Genomic DNA, 13,271 nt, shown 5'->3' with positions numbered 1-13,271 from the left:
ACAACCCCAACCGGAGCCGGGGACAAACTGCAACCGAGGTATGTGCCCTTAGCGGAACCGAACATGGGTCTCTCTGGTCCACGGGCCCACGCTCTAGCCGCTGAGCCAAGCCGTCCAGGGCACACCACCTTTCTTGATGATCTGTGCTTAGGGTAGGAACAAGTGTGTGTTTTCCTGGGCAGCCACAAGGCTGCTTCACAAGTTTTGGGGAAATAGGTACAAACTAGCGACCCAGGAGATGCTTCTTGGTGCCTGGACATGGGAGAGAACACAGGCTCTGTGACCTCTGGGCAGACGCCTGGGCACGCGGTGGGGCGGGGCGGGGCGGGGCGGGGCAGAGGCTTCCCAGGCCCCGCAGAGCAGCCTGTGCCCACCCTTGCCTCCTCCTGTCCCCCTGCAGGAGAACCCCTACCTGTGCAGCAACGAGTGTGACGCCTCCAACCCGGACCTGGCCCACCCGCCGCGGCTCATGTTCGACAAGGAGGACGAGGGCCTGGCCACCTACTGGCAGAGCGTCACGTGGAGCCGCTACCCCAGCCCCCTGGAAGCCAACATCACCCTTTCGTGGAACAAGAGCGTGGAGCTGACGGACGACGTGGTCGTGACCTTCGAGTATGGCCGGCCCACCGTCATGGTCCTGGAGAAGTCCCTGGACAACGGGCGCACGTGGCAGCCCTACCAGTTCTACGCGGAGGACTGCTCGGAGGCCTTCGGCATGCCCGCCCGCCGTGCCCGCGACCTGCCGGCCTCGGGCGCGCACCGCGTGCTGTGCACCGAGCAGTACTCGCGCTGGGCCGGCTCCAAGAAGGAGAAGCACGTGCGCTTCGAGGTGAGGGACCGCTTTGCCATCTTCGCGGGCCCCGACCTGCGCAACATGGACAACCTGTACACGCGGCTGGAGAGCGCCAAGGGCCTCAAGGACTTCTTCACCCTCACCGACCTGCGCATGCGGCTGCTGCGCCCCGCGCTGGGCGGCACGTACGTGCAGCGGGAGAACCTCTACAAGTACTTCTACGCCATCTCCAACATCGAGGTCGTTGGCAGGTAGGACCTGCTGGGGCACCAGGATGTTGCTTGCTTCCTGGGGCATTGTCTTGTTCCCAGGACATTGCTGGGATGTTACCTGATACTTGGTATGTGACCTAGTACCCAGGACATTAACTAGTTTCTGGGGTGTTATCTGGGCAGTTGTGGGACAGAGCATACCCAGGAGGGGCCGAGGGCAAGAAAGCCGCAGTTCCTCAGCCCCAGGGACCTGGGGGCCATGAGCTGGGTTCCAGCCCCGCCCCTCTGCAGATGCTCAGTGGTGTCCCATCTGTAACATGAGGACCAGGGCCTCCTGGAGTCTGTGTCTCCCTGGCAAGGTAGCAGGGCAGTCCCAGCCCAGCAGCTCCCAGATGCCCTTGGCACCCAGCCTCTGCGGGTGGCGCATCAGCTCTGGTGGTGGCAAGAGCCCGGCAGCCCATTCACAGACAGAGTGAGTACTCTTCGGGCGGCTGGTTGGCAGGAAATGGCAGCTTGCTTATCGACTAATTAGGTCTGGTTAGGTGGTTCGGCAAAGGGCCGTGACTGCCTCTGCTTTTCCTTTACAAATTCCGGGTGGGAGATCCCCGCTGGGCCAGGGAGCCAGGCAGACCCAGAGAGACAGGATGGGGTGGCAAAGGTGGATGTGGGGCCCATCCTGAGGGAGCACCTGGGGACCCCCCAGGGGCTTTCAGGCTCTGGAATCTCAGATTGAACCTGTTCTGGGCTCCTTGAGAATTTCATGAGCCAGAGATATAGGTGTGTCCTGTGTGACCTGCTAATAATAGAGGCTGAGCCCTGGCCGGTTTGGCTCAGCGGTTAGAGCGTCAGCCTGCGGTCCAGAGAGACCCGGATTTGGTTCCCACTAAGGGCATGTACCTCGGTTGCAGTTTGTCCTCGGCCCTGGTTGGTCGTGCGGGTGGCAGCCACTCGATGTGTCCCTTTCATGTCGATGTTTCTCTCTCTCTCCCTCTCTCTCTCTCTCCCTCCCTCCCTTCTTCCCTCCCTCCCTTCCAGTCTATCTGAACAAAAAAATGGAAAAATGCCCTCAGGTGAGGATAAAAAAAAATAATAGCAGCTGATATTTACTGAGCATTGGCTACAGCTCATTTCCTATTGAGCAGAGCTAAGGGCTCCATGTACATTTTCTTATTTCATCAATAGACATTCACTTTCCCCATGCTTCTTGAATCCCTAAGCCCACAAATTGAGACTACGTCATTGAGCAAGCCAGACCTGATCCCTACCCTGTGAGCTTTCCCCACAGGCTGAGGTCAGGGTATGTAAGGCGGTCATACCAGACAGCCAAGATGCAACCCAAACATGTCTAAGCTCAAGTCCCTCTCTATGTGGGACCGTGTCACCAGCCTCCCTCCCAGGTCTGAAGGGCTCTGATACAATGGTTATTTCTTGCTCTGTCACTAATGTCAGCCTTTTCCGACTTCAAGGAGGACCCAGGGGAGAGGAGGGGGCAGGAGGCAGAGGGCAGAGACACCTGGCTCTGGGGGAGGGGTGCAGCATCAGGAGAGCCCAGGACCTGGGGAATGAGGAACGAGCACCAATCACCGTGAGAAGAGGGCCGGGTGAGCTGCAACCCCACGAGGCGGGGTGGGGGAGCTCACTGCCCCCAGCAACCTTCTCAAAGTGGAGATGTCGTAATGACCTCCCTGGCATGTGGTGAGATGATGCATTAAAGAGCATGTGTGTGTCCCATTCCTCTGGCGTGGTGTCCGGAGTGGTGATGGAGAAGTGAGGGGCCAGGGTTGCCCGGGAAGGAGGGCATGACCATACCAACCCCCAGAAACCGCAGCTGGAAAGGAGTGGGGAAACGTGCTTTATTGGATTATGGGGATTATACACCTAAACATCCAAAGTGGCCTGGAAGACAATATATGGGTGTAGGGGCAAAAGGGAAGGGTGTGGTCTGTGGAGAAGTGGAGAGAGCAGGCCCTCAGGACAAGCGACCAGTATTGCCAGATCTTTTGATGTTGCAAGAGAAGGCACATAGCAGATACATACGTGAAATGTACTTCGAAATTCTTGGAAAACCTTTTACAGATCAAACAGAACCCACTGGCAGCTCACGAGCTACTGGGGTGCCCCTCTGCTGAGATTTTTACGTCCGTCCTCTTGCCACGGTGATAACATAGCCACTAGACTAACAGCACTCAGCAGGCACCCTGGGGTCTGCGACATGGGCAGAACAGCCTCGCCAAGTCCACCAACTCTGAGTATGGGGCAGAGAGAAGGGGCATTGGTCATCTGCCTCACCCCCAGACCCTGCTCAGGGGCAAATTCTTCTGCCCAGAATACTCTCGGAGGTTCCAGGGAACCAGTCTAGCTGGGCCTTTCCAGCCAGAGAGAGGAAAGAAAGGAGTGTGTTCCCCATTCCTGGAGGTATGCAAGCCGAGCAGGGTGGTGTTTGTGGGAGATGATGGAGGAGGTTCTGTGCCCCTATTCTGTACAATAACAAATGTTGATTAAGTAAACAGAACGTATAGATACCGTTTTAAAATGTGGTGGGTGCCAGGCATTGCATCCTCATCCCCTTTTGCTCAGGAGGCTGACGTCCTTGGAGAGAGATGAGACCTGCTAGACCCTAGCGGCCCAGCTGGGCCTGGACTGGGTGAGCTAGTCCACTTCCCCAGAGTCTGCTGGGCGGGGCTGCCCATCTGAGCCCGGGGCTGCTGACTCGCCTGGTCTTCTACCTCGAGCCCCCCCCTTCTTGCTTTCTGTCTTCTTCCCAAACGTCCTGTTCCTATTGATCACCCGGTAACTGGAGATGGATGGAACTTAGGACGAGAATAGAAACTGCAGGAGGGAAGAAGACCTGGCTTCGCGCGCGTGTGCGCACGCATCTGTGCATGTGTGGTGCGTGTGCGTGCGCACGTGTGTGGTGTGTGTGTGTGTGTGTGTGGAGGGCGGGGGTGGAGGAGGGGTCAGGGAGAGCTGATGCTCTCCCCCTCACTGTAAGGCTGTAGGTGTGCGCCAGCCCTCTTCCTAGTCTCCTCCTCCGCTGTCTACAGGGAAAACTGCGGGTGTGATTCCGCCTGATTCCACCGCGATCCCTGTGGAGGTGTGGGGGGCAGGGCTCCCTCCTCTGGCGATGTTCATTGTCGTCTGCTGAGCAGTCCTTATGGCCAAGCAGTAGTGTGTCTTCTTTGCCCTGTGACAGTCCCTGTCCCCAGTCCACAGATGAGGAAACTGAGGCCTGGAGGTTAAGAGATAGGTGAACGTACCCATTATGATGGCTGCTGTCAGAAAAACAGGAATTGACGGGTGTTGGCGAGGACGCGGGGAAATCGGAACTCTGTGCGCTGTGGTGGGAAGTGCAGTGGTCAGCGCCATGGGAAAGAGTTGGTGGTTCCTCAAAACACCAGAGAGAAGTACCGTAGCACCCAGCGGTCCCAGAGCACGGAGGGCGGGGCCATGAGCAGCTGTGTGAACGCGTGTCCCTAGCGGCACTCACGACAGCCAAGGTGAAAACAACCCGAGTGTCCGCTGGCAGATGGCAGATACGCAGCCTGTGGGCCACCCACATGGTGGAATATTACTCAGCTTCGAAAAGGAAGGAAATTCCAAAACCTCGAATGTGGCTGAACCGTGAGGTCAGGATGCTCAGTAGAACGAGCTGGTCACGGAAGGACAGATACTGTGTGATTCCACCAGTGTGACCGCGATTCCTGAGTCCTTACCTTCACAGAAACAGAAAGTGGGACCGAGGAGACCTGGGGCTGGGGGAGGGGAACGGAAAGCCACTGCCTTGAGGGCACGGAGCCTCTGTTTGGACCGGTTCCACCGCTCTGAAGGGCATCCCCGTAGCCTGCTGTCACTGAGCTACACCCTTGAATGGCAGAGAAGTAAGCTTTACGTCATGTGTATTTTATTATCATGTTTTTAAAACGAAAGAAGAAATGGATGGATGGATGGATGGATGGATGGCCTCCGGGTCAGACTGTCCAGGTATAAATTTGGGCAAGTTACTTCACCTGTCTGGGGCTCCTGTCTCACCTCCATAAAACGGAGACAGTCACCATGGGGTTTACGTGACAAATGCCACTGTCAATGATAGAGCAGGGTCGCAGGGTGTGCCGTGGAGGCCCTTCTACCTGCCCGTGGGCTTTTAGGAGGCCGTGTGGGCCCAAAGGGTGCTGACCCCCCTGAAATTTATGCTGAGTGTTGTGTGTGATTGGCCTGGGAGAGGGTCCCATTTCTTTTGTTTTAATCCTCACCCAAGGACATTTTTGCATTTATCTTCAGATAGAGTGGGAGGGAGAGAGGGAGGAAGAGAGAGAGAGAAACATCGATATGAGAGAGACACATCGACTGGTTGCCACCCACATGACCCCACTGGGGCCAGGGACAAACTGCAGCCGAGGTACGTGCCCTTAGCAGGAACCTAACCCGGGTCTCTCTGGTCCATGGGCCGATGCTCTAACGGCTGAGCCACACTGGCCAGGGCGACAGGGCCCCATTTTCATTTCATTCCCAAAGGGGGTCCGTGATCCCAAAATGTTTAGAGAGTTGGTTTGTGTTCTGTTTATTTTTTTCAACTCAACGTATATGAGCCCAGCTTGTCGGGGGACGGAGATTCATTAGGTGCAGTTCACACCCCCTTAACTGAATCTGCAAGTTCACTGAGTCTTCGCCCCCCATGCTCAGTGAAAACCAACATTGTCCGCTGAGAACTGGGGGTGGGGGAGCAGAGCTGTGCTGAGGCTGTGTGGGGGCCCTCCAGGTGCCTCTGTCTCTGTATGGGACTCGCCCTGTGTCTCTTCTTGTTGGATTAGGGCCCGTCCTGCCACAGTATCCCCTCGCCTTAATTTATGTCCTCGTCCCATCTGCAAAGACCCTACTTCCATATAAGGTCACAATCACAGGCTTCCGGAGTTGGAACTTCAGTGTATCTTTTGGGGGGGACACAACCCATCCCCTAACAGGTACCTGCTACGTGCCCAATGCAACCAGTACTGCAGACCCAAACACCTCCTGGGGTTGGCGTCTAGTAGGGAGAAGGGAATAAACCCACCTGTAGGGAAAGTGCTCGGAAGGAAACCCACCGAGGGGGTCGTGGGGGGCTGGGAGAACCAACCCGACACCGGGACCCAGGTGGTCCAGGAAGGCCCCTGGAGGACACAGCTTTGACGGTGAAACCTGGAAGGTGAGAGAGCAGGTGCATTCCCAGCGGGGGGCGGCAGGTGTAAAGGCCCTGTGTTCAGCATTAACAGGGACGTGCCTTCTAAGCACTTCCTGGGACTGACCGGCTGTGGAGCGGTGGGCGGGTCCTGCCCGGCCTGCAGCCTGGGGAGGGGCTGCTTCCTTCTGCACGCAGGGAGAGCCGTTGTAGGCTTTCAGGCAGGGAAGCGACACGATCTGATTTCTGATGCTTGGAAATTTGAGTTAGGAGGGGGACCAGGCAGTTTCTTCCAAGACCTAGGACAACCTGTACTGGGCTCAGGCGGTGCAGGCGGGAGCCAGTGGCCTTTGTCAGTAGAGTGGACAGAGCAGCTGGTGGGGGCAGGGACGGGGACATTGAGGGGACTCCCAGGTTTCTGGCTTGAGACACTGGGTTGGCTGGAGATATGACCTGGTCAAACGGGGACAACTTTGGTGGTGGGGAGGGGGGAGTTTCTGGAGGAAATTATTTTTAACATGTAAATTTTTTATTTTGCATGTTATGCAGTAAAACTGACCTTTTGGGGTACAGCTCTATGAATTTTAACACATGTATAGATTCATGTAACCTCCACAATCAAGACACAGTCGAGTTCCAGCTCCCAGAAAGCCCCCCGCAGCCCCGGGCACCCGATACCCGCTCTCTGGCCCGGCAGCTTTGTCCTTTTTTTTTTGCATCCTCACCTGAGGACATTCTTCCATATTTTGTTCAGATAGAGTGGGAGGGAGAGAGAGAGAGAAACATCGACGTGAAAGGGACACGTCGAGTGGCTGCCACCCGCACGACCCAACCAGGGCCGGGGACAAACTACAACCGAGGTACGTGCCCCTAGCGGAATCAAACCTGGGTCTCTCTGGACCGCAGGCCGATGCTCTAACCACTGAGCCAAACTGGCCAGGGCAGCTTTGTCCTTTTGAATGTCCTGTCAGTGGAGTCGCAGAGCAGGTGACGTTCGGATTGGCTTCTGTCACTCAGCCAGCGCCTCTGCGGTGCTCCATGTGGCTGCCCCTCCGGCGTGGACCGTTGCCTCGCCGAGCGGTGTCCCCCTGCGTGCGCCCCGTCCACCTGGCCATTCGTGCAGGGAACCCCAATTGCTTCCAGTGTGGGGCACGGATGAGCACAGCTGCTGGGAACATCGGGCAGAGCGGGGTGGACATGGACTTCCGTTCCTGTTGAGGAAACGCAGGTGTGGCGTCGGGCGCATGGATGTGGGAACCACGGGCGAGCACGCTGCCCACGGAGGAAGGTGGGCGTATATCTCGGACCATTGTGTGAGGTGCCCTGGAGGCATCGGGGGCATTCGGACAGGAGGGAGACTGGGCCCTGGGGAGTCTCAGGCTTGGAGATGACCCCTAAGGCATGGAAGTGTGGGACACCCCCTGAGAGAGAGGGAAGATGAGGGGCCAGGTGACCAGAGCCCTAGAGGAGTTGGATGGTGACGGCAGGACCCAGGAGGGGGCAGAGGTGGCAGAAAGCAGAGCCCCAAGGCCAAGCGGGAGGAGAGTGTCAGGGCTGGGGGGGCACCTGTGTCTGATGCCACTGGGGGTCCAGACAGGAGGGCGAGGCGGGTCCATGGACTGAGCGACATGGAGGTCAAAGGCGACCTTGTCGGGGGCAGATTTGGGAGAGTCAGGGACCAAGGGCGTCTTAGGGTGGATTCCAAAAAACTTGAAAAGAATGAATAAGGGGTGAGAAAGCGGGGCGCAGACAAAGCACTTCAGAGGTTCGCCCCTGAAGGGGGCAGGGAGGTGGGTGTGAGCGGTGGGGAGTGTGGGGCGAGGGCGCTCGTGCTGCAGAGGGGGAGGCGCTGGGTGTGCTGGGTTCTGACGGAATGATCCAGAACCGACGGTGAAGAGACCAGGGGGTGGGGGACAGCAGGCCGTGCTGGAGGGCCTCACCCCAGGTGGAGACTGGAACACACGCAGGCTGACAGATTTAAAATCTAGGTCAGAAGCCCTGCTTCTGACACCTCCGGGGACCCCGCGTGGGTCCTGACTCCAGAGGTCTCTAATGAGTCGGCAGCCAGGTGTCGGCGTCAAAGAGAAGCGGACGTTTGAATTCACACTCTTTCATTCGCCAGTTCATGCCCAGGGCGGGTCCCTGCCAGTTCCCAGCCTCTGTTTCCCCGCCGTGAATGGAAACTGCCGTTTCGAGGACTGTGTGGGGACCTGCAGGTGAGCTCGGGGGAACGGAGGTGCCTGTGATTTGGAGAGTGTGTTCTCGGTCACCTGAGCACAGCCCCTTCCAGGGGGCGCCACCCGCTTGGAGGACTCTCTCCCGCCAAACTGAAGCTCGGCCTCTCATCTGGCTGGCTCGCAGCCCCTCTGTCCCCTTCACCAGTCAGCGGGGGTGCAGGGGAGAGAAACGCATCTGCTGTGAGCTGGAGCCGCAGTGACTTTGGAAGAAGGTGACTGCCCAGAGCACAGGAGTGGAGCCCTGCTCGACCCAGTGCCCAGCCTCTGGCCGCCGGACCTGGGACAGGCTCTGGTCCCCCTGCTCTGGGCTGGTAGGACCTGCTTAGCTGTAATTGGGCTAATGAGGCAGGGGCAGGGCAGCCGGGGCCTGAGGGGGGCAGTCAAATAGGGGAGGAGGCAGATAAATCCCAGAGACTTTCCAGGCCTTGCTCACCCCCTGACCCCTTCACCCCTCCACCCCTCCACAGAGGGAGCCTGTCTGAGACTCACAGACTCTCCCTACATGTGCCCCCTGCAGGCCACACACACACACACACACACACACACACACACACACAAGCGCGAGCGACTCCACTTCCTCTGCCCCCAGATCCAACCCACAAGGTGCACCAAGGCCCCCACAGCAGCCCAGGTCAGCCAGGGCCTTGACCTTGGGGCGTTTTGCTGCTTCTCCCCTTGTCATCGCCGGTTGGGTGTCTGGGATCCTGCAGACCTGGCTCCACCCTGTGGGGAAACGCCCACCTCTGGTTCCGCCCCACCCCCACCCCATCTCAGCCTGAGCAGGTTTCCAGCGAGGACCCCACCCAGGGAGGGGCGCACAGGCCTCAGGACCTTGCCGGCCCCTCTCCCTTCTGTCCTGTCCCTTCCATGCGGAGGATTTTTCTCCCAAACGCAAACAGTGTCACTGTGCTGCGTGGGACCTTCAGTGGCTCCCCGTTGACCTCAGAATCAAGTCTACACCCTGTCACTCCACTCACGTGGACCACGGGCTCCCCCCACCTGCACTGGGTCCCCCCGACTTGCCTCTGGACTGTTCCTTCTGCCTGGAACGCAGCCAGCCCTCCCCAGACCTCCTGTCTGCAAACTCCTGACCCCCAGGGCTGGGCTCTGACAGTGGTTCTCTGGGGCTCCCGAAGGCTGCAGACCTGGGAACCACCCGTCCCCTTCTCTGGCCTTCAGCGCTGTCCTCCCCGCGGTAGCCACGCCGCCCGGCCACCTAGTCCCCTGCCCCAGGCTCTAGCTCGGTCACCCCGCGAGGCCAGCGCCCAGACCAGGTGGGCAGGCGGTGTACCTGCCCCCTGCGTTCATGAACAGATGAATGTACATGACCAAGTGAGTCTCACTGCCAGTGACTGTCCAGAGAAGACAGGGCCTGGACACAGACGCTGCGAGGCGGGAGGAGAGCTCAGCTGGGCCTGCTAGCACCCACCCCTCGCGGCCCACACCACCCCGCGACTGCGCCGGGCACCTGGGCCCGCCCTTCCCTCCAGGGGGCTGGGGCCTCACGTGGGGAAAGAAGGGATTCTGCTTCAGTCGGCCAACCTGGTCACCTCCACCATGTCCCCCCAGCCGTGCCCTGGAAGCCGCCGGTCCCCTCCATCCGCTGTCTCCCGTTCCCAGGGAAGCTGCCTCTGGCTTGGTCACGGGTAATCGGATTTAGCAGTGACTGGAGGAGGTGATATATGTTAAAGCACTTAATATAAAAGGACTTCGCACAGCCGCCCGAATTTGATTTGGCCAATGAACTCAATTGCCGGTCTAATTACATTGCAGGAGGAGCGCCAGCCGGCATCCATCCACATTACCCTGGGAAAGCCAGGTTGCGCGGGGGGACGCAGGCCTCCGGACCCTGCACCTGTCCTCCGCCCCCGCCTTGGGGTCTCAGGCCTTGCAGTGCAAGCTGTCCATCAGCCCTGTGTTTCTTCGTGCTAGTGCCCCCGCCCTCCCTCTGCTCCACCAGTGAGCCGGCAGCCACCCGGCAGAGCCGGTCAGTCACCAAGACCCCAGGGCTCGGGGCTCTCCCCGGCACCCCCATGCACCCCATGCCTGAGGGCTCGCTGCCAGTGCCCTGAAATCCTGGCATTGTTGGACCTCAGAGGGGAGCCTGCCCTGGCCCCCTCTCCCTGCCCAGCTCTGGCACTGGCTCCCGCTCACCCTAACTCCCTGCTTCCCTGGTTCCCCCAAGGAGCCGGTGACATCACTCCCTCCAGCAGCCCGAGCTGACCTACATCCCTCCGCCCGCGGTCTGGGAGGCTCTCCAAACACCTTGCTCCTCTCACCATCAGGAGGGAAGGGCTCAGCTCACGATTGTCACGGAGCGATGGTGCCAGGCCCGTGTCCAGATGGCGCTCCTGCCGGCAGCTCCTGGGCACCGCCGGCCCCTCCCCGCAGAGCCTGGCACACTCCGGCCCGGCACCTGCTGGTGCCCCTGCCATCCTGACGGCCGCTTCGTGTGTCTGCCGGGCACCCCGCCGGGCCCGGCCGATGGACAGGACGGGGTGAAGTCAGCGGGCCAGTTGCCCCCAGGCAGAGGCAGAGCGAGTTCCTCATGAACTTGGGGTGTCTGGGACTGCTTTGCCCTGGAGGTGAGGCCTGGCACTGCCCCCGAACTGGCGTGGTCTCCTGGGGCTCGTTAAGGACTCATCAGTTTGAGAGAAAGGGACTTATCAGAGCCGGTGGCTGAGGCCATCTGTCCGGCGGGCAGCAGCAGGGCCGGCTTCCTGTGGGGAATGGGTGCCCCCATGCCAGGCCTCGAGAGAGGTCAGGGGGCAGGCTCAGCCATGTGTGTGAGCAGGTGGTGCTGCCAGAGAAAATGCAGGGTGCATTGAACATTGTATTTTAGATAAAGAACAAATAATCTTTTTATTATGTCTCAGGGGATATATTTATACAAAAACATTATTGGTTGTTTACCTGAAACTCAAATTTAGCAAGGCATCCTATGTGTATGTGTGTGTGTGTGTGTGTGTGTGTGTGTGTGTATATATATATATATATATCCTTTAACTGATTTCAGAGAGCGAGAGAGGAAGGATGAGAGAGAGACATTGATTTGTTGTTCCACTTATTTACGCATTCATTGGTTGATTCTTGTGTGTGCCCTGACCAGGGGTCGAACCCGAAACCTTGGCGTATCGGATGCCATTCTTACCAACTAAGCCACGGTCCAAGGCCCTATATTTTTATTTGCTAAATCTGGTAACCATAGCGACAGGAGGCGTGACTACCATGGGGAAATGAGTGTGTCCCCCTTGTGGGGGTCCCCAGGGGCCTGGGGAACATGTCAGTCATGTCTGCGTTGGGTGCTGCTGGGGATGAGAGGACATGTCCCTTGGGGCCGGTCGCAGGGCAAGGCCAACCTTCTTTCTAGGGACCCCCCGTCCCACCTGTGACGCTCACTGGCCATTACTATACGAGAACAGCAGCTGGCGCTTCCGGAGGGGTCGCCGCGGGCCAGCCCCTGTGGCGCACGCCCCACGTAAGCCCAGCTCCTCCCCCTACAGCCCATTCCCCATTCTGCAGACCAGAAGACAAAGCCCCTGAGCCTGGCCACCGGCCACCACATGCTGCTCCAGTCCAGCGGCTCTGACTGGCCTTTAACTGAGCAGCTGCTCTGTGCTCGATGCTGCAAAGGCTTCTGGGCTCATGTCAGACACCGAGAGCCCGCTGTGCGCCAGGCAGTGCGGGAGGCAGCCAAGCAAGCAGATAACAAGGTGAAGATCTAGGAGACCGGTTAGCCCTTCCCGTTTGCCAACGAAAGGTCTGAGACCCAGAGAAGGACTTGCTCAAGGTCACCCAGCAAATCGGTAGCAGGGCCTGCAAGAATCTGGCTGCTGGCTCAGCACCCCCGCCCCACGGAGAGACTGCTGCCTTCTAAAGAGTTAAAGGCATGGATTCTGGACGGGTGGGGTGGGAAGGGGACAGCAGGCCCGTGGGCCGCTGGCCCACACTGTCCCTCTGTTCATTATTAAATAATGCTTCCTGATGGATGGGCCGAGAGTGCTGTGTTGCGGGCTCGGGCGGCTCGGGCGGCTCAGGTGGTGGTTTTCTGCTGAGATTGATGGCTCTCGAAGGTCAGATTCAGAAAGCAATTCCTTGGGAAAATTGAGCCGTGGATGCAGGGGAACCATTTGGGCTGGAGGTGCAGCCAGGAGTCTGGACCACCCACCCAGGTCTGGACGGGGCAGAAGCTGTTGCTGGAGAAGGTGGGAAGGGGGCCTCTTTCCTCTGTGGCTGCATTTCCTGGCCAAGGCGGGGCGTCAGGATTGGCCAGCAGGGCCGGGCGGCAGGCACCGGAGGGTCTGCCTCGGTGCCCCTCCCTGGTCGTCATCACCCACACGGAGCCCACACACGGCGAGTGCTGGGGGTGGTGGAGTGGCCATGAGGTCCAACCCTCACACCGACATTCCTGGGTTCAAATCCCGCCTCCTCCAGCCAGAGACCGGGGGTGTTATTGCCCTTGACCTAACCAGAATCTGCACCCTCACCTGTGAAATGGGAAGAGGTGCTTCTGGGCACTCACGGGGATCCCATTCACAACGCGCGTCGCCCAGACCTGTTCACGCGAGTCCCCAGTCTGTGTGGATACGCCGGCTTCCTTCTGTTCTCTGTTCCACCTCCCCAGCGCCTCCGGATGGGAGAATCACCGAAGGAGAGCAGCCCGAGGGAGGGAAGGATCCGCCTGTACCGGGGAAGTGTGGGCTGGTTGGACTTCTCTGAGCTGGGTCTGTCTGGAGACTCCCCAAGCCGCCGCCCAGCTGCCTGCCTCCTAAACTGGGGGTCACCAGCGGTGTGGCCTTGAGCAACTTACTTAACGCCTCTGTGCCTCATTGCCTGGTCTGTAAGAAGGAGATGACAGCGACACCCCTCGCAGGACC

At 59.0% G+C, this 13,271-nt stretch overlaps 1 protein-coding gene across 4 annotated transcripts in view; it reads left to right on the top strand.

Annotated features, from left to right (window-relative positions):
* The window catches only part of NTNG2 (netrin G2), a 63,735-nt gene that overhangs the window by 29,725 nt on the left and 20,739 nt on the right, over positions 1–13,271 (top strand). For all 4 annotated transcript variants that reach the window (XM_036261256.1, XM_036261257.1, XM_036261254.1 and 1 more), the window contains one exon: positions 401–1,044. In XM_036261256.1, the coding sequence (XP_036117149.1) occupies positions 401–1,044 (644 nt within the window). The remainder of the gene's footprint in view (positions 1–400; positions 1,045–13,271) is intronic.

The sequence above is a fragment of the Molossus molossus genome, unplaced genomic scaffold, assembly GCF_014108415.1.
Source record: "Molossus molossus isolate mMolMol1 unplaced genomic scaffold, mMolMol1.p scaffold_m16_p_14, whole genome shotgun sequence".
Classification (NCBI taxonomy): Eukaryota; Metazoa; Chordata; class Mammalia; order Chiroptera; family Molossidae; genus Molossus; species Molossus molossus.
The sequence above is the reverse complement of the archived record's forward strand: the minus strand, read 5'-3'. Positions and strand labels throughout refer to the sequence as shown.